This window comes from Xiphophorus couchianus, chromosome 4 (assembly GCF_001444195.1).
Source record: "Xiphophorus couchianus chromosome 4, X_couchianus-1.0, whole genome shotgun sequence".
In the NCBI taxonomy this organism is placed as follows: domain Eukaryota; kingdom Metazoa; phylum Chordata; class Actinopteri; order Cyprinodontiformes; family Poeciliidae; genus Xiphophorus; species Xiphophorus couchianus.
This window is the reverse complement of record NC_040231.1, coordinates 3,899,931-3,905,930: the sequence shown is the minus strand read 5'-3', so window position 1 is coordinate 3,905,930 and position 6,000 is coordinate 3,899,931. Positions and strand designations below refer to the sequence as shown.

At 36.0% G+C, this 6,000-nt stretch overlaps 1 protein-coding gene across 3 annotated transcripts in view; it reads right to left on the bottom strand.

Moving 5' to 3' along the window:
- Nucleotides 1-2,000: 2,000 nt before the first annotated feature.
- Nucleotides 2,001-6,000, bottom strand: part of mpped2a (metallophosphoesterase domain containing 2a) — a 68,524-nt gene continuing 64,524 nt past the window's right edge. For all 3 annotated transcript variants that reach the window (XM_028015164.1, XM_028015165.1, XM_028015166.1), the window contains exons 6-7: nucleotides 4,339-4,452; nucleotides 2,001-3,309 (exon numbers count right to left, since the gene is read on the bottom strand). In XM_028015164.1, coding sequence (XP_027870965.1) covers nucleotides 3,191-3,309; nucleotides 4,339-4,452 — 233 coding nt within the window. In that variant the 3' untranslated portion in view covers nucleotides 2,001-3,190. The remainder of the gene's footprint in view (nucleotides 3,310-4,338; nucleotides 4,453-6,000) is intronic.

The following is a 6,000-nucleotide window of genomic DNA, read 5'->3' as shown; positions in this document are numbered from 1 at the left end:
ATTTACTTGTAAGCTAGTTTTGTCTTATTCCAGTTGTATTTGTGAAGTTGGCTGGATTTACACTTTTTTGACAAAAATATGGCAGATCTTGGCTGACTCATTTAATTTCTTTTAAAACACAATTGCTGTCAGCAGTTAAATTTCACCATAAAACTCAGAATTTTTTAGGTTTATATCAGAAATGTTTTACAAAATAAAGTACTTTTCTGAATTTGAAAAGTTGAACATTTTCTGAGCATGTAAATGGCTGTAAACAGATGCACAATTATGCAACTGTAATCTTTGAAAAACAAAAGTGGAGCCTCCTGCACAACCAACCAGAATGCAGCATGTGGCTATTCCTAGAAGCTGTTGAGACCCAAATGGAAGTACAAATACATGGAAAAAGTATTAATTTTACATAACAGATATTGTGCGACCCAAATCAAGGCTGAAATTTTGGTTGCACAAAAGGCCAAAAATCCCAAACAGCAGCAAATCCGCAACAAAATAATAGAGAAAAAAAATGTATTTTACAAGAAAGAGATTTCTGACTCCATCTTCCATCTATGGGAGTCAGAAGAACTCCTTTGTCAAAAGAAACGGGACACTCGTTGCTGCAAGGCGGCACAAAACGGAAGGCAGGGGCCAAGTGGAAAAGGCCAAAGGGGAAATTGAAACCTTTCAAAACGGATTAACCCGAGATCCTCCTAACACTCGGAGAATGGCAGTTACTTAAAAGGTGAAGGGGAAGCTAATTTTTCCTTTTCTTTACAACAGGTATTCATGTTCTTATACACTTGAAGGTGGAGTGTAATACATGGAACATAAATTATTTGTTAAAAATGTCACTTTTTTGGAGTAACATAAATTCGCTTAGCAAGAATTTTCAACCTAGTCGGGATGGAAAAGTACGGGAAACAGCTTCCTGCCTTGAATAAATTTACATTTATGTTTAGAGAGATTAGCTTAATTTAAGGAAATATGGGACACCTTCATGCAGTTTTTGGTAAGTAACGCAGTTAAATTGAATGACTGGAATGGAACAAAATAAAATAAAGGCTCCTAATGGCGCTAAATGACTTCAAACTACTAAATTTAGAACAGCGGCCATTTTAGTTTCGAACAAACAAGGGTAAACTGTGCTTTGGGGAAAATGTCTATGCCTCTTATTTTTGTTTGATCAGATGATTCAGGTTATTAATATATATATAATTTAAGGCCCACCAATAGTTGTTTTCCAATCGTAAATAAACTCAAGATGAATAACCGTTTAATTTGACTCCGAGCTGAACTGGTGACATCACTGCTAGGTGATAACGATGGCGCCACAGGAGATATAATCGATATAATCGATTCAAAGGCTTTCCCAAATTGATATTTAATTGGAAAAATGTATCAATATTTTTATGTTACACCGCCTGGCGTGGAAACTTGGCGGTAGGCCCAGATAGCTTAGTGCTAACGGGTGCTAGCTACCACAGTACTTAAGCCAAAATAAAACCCTACCTTTCAACCAACGTTGCCTTCTTTCCGCTCAGTTCGAGCCTCTGCATTTCAAACATCGTTAAAGTTGATCCACACTGAGCTTCTGTATCGAATAATACTGACACGAAGCTGCTGGGAGGTTCTCATCTTCCCCGATGACGCCATTTTGTTTGTGCTTTTTGTCCGAATGACGTCATCTGAATTTAGTGCGATTAGATTAATTTTAAGTCATATATCTAATATTTTTTAATAAGCATCTATTATCTAGGTACTATAATGGAATGATTTAAACTTATATGTGTGTATTTATATTTCTTTATGTACTTTTTATTTATTTTTAGTTTAATTTTATTTGGATTGTGGATGGGTGGTGTTCAGTGTTTGGATGCATGTTCTCTGCTTCACATAAGCAAAAACTCAAATTGTAATACAAAAAAATATCACTTATTCAAATAAAACAATGTATAAAGAATGTTTGGATGGCTGTATGGATAAACAGATGGATGGATATCTCCACTTATACAAATAAAAACTTTAAGTAAAAATCTTGCAATTTTATTTGCATATAAAGGCAGCTAAATATCACAATAAACTGAAAGAGAACTAACGTTTCCATGGCGATACAATCAGAGAAACAGCGAGAGAGGGAGAGAGCACGAAAAAGAGCATTTACAGCTGAGTTCAGACGACTATTGGCAAAACATTTTTTGTGCTAGCAAGATTGCATTTACACACAGTGCAAAATTAGGAGAAAAAAAAGCAATAAAACACAAAACTATCAGATTTTACACTTTGTTATCCATGTTTAGGCAGGCGTGTTTCAGGAAAAACACCTGTTGGATTGTGACCGTTTCTACAAAAACATGGAGAAATGATGCAAGCACTGAAGATACAGAAAAACTTTTTTTCTTCTTCGAAACACAACTTTAGTACAGGTGTTTTAAAAGATGAATATATAATTTATATATATGATATTATACATTTTCCAAATCAGATGAAGAATCCATGATAAAAAGTGAATATTGTGGCTGTTTTCGTAGCTTTCCGTCCCGCCGATCGTCAGGTGTTGTTCAGCGGGGGATGATGGGTAATAAATAAGAACATTAAAGCTAGTTTAAGGCAGCGTCCCTGTCAGCCAATAGGAGGAGAGAAAGAACTGACGAGAAAGCAAAAAAGAAACTGAATATTTATCATATGACACAACGTAATAACAATGGCATCCGTCGTCTGGCCAAACCAAACTGTAAAGAAATTGTACAAATTCACAAAGCGTCGTTTATTTTACAGTTCTGACCAATATTTATCAAGAGCAAGATTGTTTAACCACAAAATCTCATAGAAAAAGGAGAATACCGGTGGGACGAACCCAAAACGTTCTGCTGGCTTATAGACAAAAACAACTTCAATGTTTCGCTGTTCTCAGGTAAAACCATGTTTCTTTTCTCTTTTTTAAAGGATTAGTTCACCTTCTTCAACGATCAAATACGATGGAGTGATGCCAAGCAAAAAGTCCGGACAGTTGGCACAGAATAAGAAAAAAAAAAACCCAGAAAAACACCGATATTCTCCTTTAACGCCGCGTTTTCCCGTCGCTTTTTTCTCCAAAAGCAAAAAAAAAAAAAAAAAAAAAAAACACTTGCAAAGGAACGGTTGAATCTTTTTTTTTTTTTCGTAGAAAAGTCGTTCCTCCTGACGGCGGTGGCGGCGTTCGATGGCGGCGACCTCAGGAGCTGGAGGGGTTGGGCAGGTCGAACACGATGGGGGGGTTGGTGGGCTGGAAGCTGACGGTGCACGTCGACGCGTTGATGAACGTCGTGAAGCCGTCCGTCATGATGCCGTACCCTGGAAGGACCAACGTCGTCAGAATACGTCACTAAACTACGGGAGGGGAGGAGGGACACTGAGGGAAAACGGTCTGAATTCTGGATTTAATCTCTGAAATTTGAGTTTTTTCTTATTTTTTAATCTAAATTTCAATATTTTTCTTAGATTTTCCACTATTTTTAATCAAAATTCAAACTTTTCCCTCAGAATCTCCACCTTTTATTAATTACAGAATTGATTTAAAATTTGTACTTTTTTCTCAGAATTTTGATTTTGATCAGAATTTTGAATTTTTAAAATCAGAATTCAAACTTTTTCCTGAGAATTGAATCTTTTTTCTTAACATTTTGACCTTTTCTCTCAGAATTCTGACTTTAATCGCTCAATCACAATTGTTTAAATGGTTTTTGCTCCAACAGGCAACTCTAGTCTTAAAACTCCAATCTACCAAATAAATTTGGGACCTGCGTTCAGTGGGGATGAAATGCAGGTTTGAAAATATTTCAACAAGGAAGTAAATGTTGTGGTTACAACATAATTGTAATAGAGCCCAGAATGTTTGGTTATTTATTTGGATTCTGACATAAATTGACACTAAATTAGAAGTCCGAGGAAAAAGTCAGAATATCAATAAATCAAGCAGTGAATAACGTGTGCAGTTTAAATATATCTCTAATAACTCACACAGTGTATTTCAGCTTTATGCGACTTCAGTGCTTTTATAGCTGACCCAGACCTTTATTTAGATCATTAAATTTTGTGTTTGAATTTAAGATCCATTTGCTGAATCTTAAATTTGACCTTTTTATGAATGATGTAAAGCTTTAGTTTGTGAACAAAACAAATTCCACAGCATCCAAGGAAGAACTGAATGAACAAACGGACAAATTTAAGACCAATCATCAGAAATCGGGGCACATCAAGTTTTATGACATTTTCACCTCTAAAAAGTAAAATATTTAAATTAAATCGGCACCAGTTATCTATTTAGCATCATCTCTGTAACTTTGTGGTTTCAGGTCTTCTGTTGCTTCTCGCTCCGTTTACCTTCATGAATGCCTCCGAAGGCGTGAAGTTTGGGCCGGACTCTCTTCTGGACCGTGTTGAGCAGCTCCACGCAGCCGACCCGCTGCAGCTCCTTAGGAACCCAGTCTCTGAAACCTGAAGAATACATTCATTTCACCTTTTTACTGACTTTTATCTCCTAGATACAACATTGAAAACATGGCAATACTCTGAACAATACATTTGAAAGACAACAGTCTGAAACTATATTACTCTATTATAAACTATATTACTCTATTATAAACTATATTACTCTATTATAAACTATATTATAAATCAAAACAATAAAACTACGTCTGGGTTTCCTTCATGCATGGTTCAAATAAAGCAGTTCATTTTTCTATTTTTAAAATTTAAACCAAGTTTTAAACTCTGAAACCAGATTTTTTTTCATTGCAGAGAAAATTGTGTGTGAATTTAGAAAACCTGCATCCATTTATAAGGAAGTAAGTATTAAGAAAATTCTATCAAAGTTTTTCATATTTGAGTCATTTTTTAAATGAAGCTTTAGCATAAATTTATCTTCTGGACCAACCAAAAAAGATCGAATGAACGGACAGACAGATGGATAATAAAAGCAGTGATGGATGGAAAAATGGTTGGATGGATAAACGGTTGTTGGATGGAAAAACAGATGAATAAACAGTTGAATAAAAGGTTGGATAAACAACTGGATGGATGGATAAATGGTTGGATGTAGGCATGGTTGGTTGGTTGGTTGGATGGATGGATGGACGGATGGATAAATGGTTGGATGGCAAGATATTCACACTAGCCCAATAATAAGTGGTGAGATTTTGTGTTTTTACAGTGTATAATTGAACAAACGGTTTATAAATGTTATGTTTTTCAGTAATTTTTCCGTCAAACCGGCTTGTCTCTGCGATCCCTGTGAAATCCTGCCAACATGGCGCCTTTGGATCTACATGTTTAAACCGGTCCAGATGACTCCGGACCTCTCCTTGCCGGCTCCAGAACCCGTTTGCTTCCCTCTCCAGCAGAAATCGAGTTTTCATGCAATCAAACGGCCGCAGCAGCAGAAAGCCTCCGTGGGCGAAAGGGAAGGAAATCACTCAATAAAGCCAGATGGAGAGTCGAAACGAGGAAAAAAACAAGCGAGACCCAAACAGCCAGGAGGAAACGCTAATCAATCTGCTGCGAAAACCACAAGAAAAGTCTGAGATTACTTCGTTTCAATGCAGGGAAACACAAACACTGAACGACGGAGCAAATCCACGGGCCGCCGATGCTCCGTCTGAGGCAGAAAAATCATAGTTTCTGTTCCATAACGGATTACATTTTTTTATTGGATTCTTTTCTAAAAACAGACGGAAAACATTGACAAAAAGTGGATTATATTTGAATCATCCCTTCCAAGATTTGAGATACGAGAATTTGTGTTTAATTATAGGAATATAGTCATTACACTGCAAAAACACAAAATCTTACCAAGTATATTTGGTCTATTTTCTATTGCATATATTTCAGCACATTTGAAAAAAAAAAACCCTAAAACTTACAAGTAACTTTTCAGCCAAAATAGCTTATTTTAAGTTAATAATTCCCTCATATTGTTTAGAAAGTTCTGGCAGATTATTTAACTTTTTCATGTTTTAAGTGAAACAATCTTCCAGTGGAATTAGT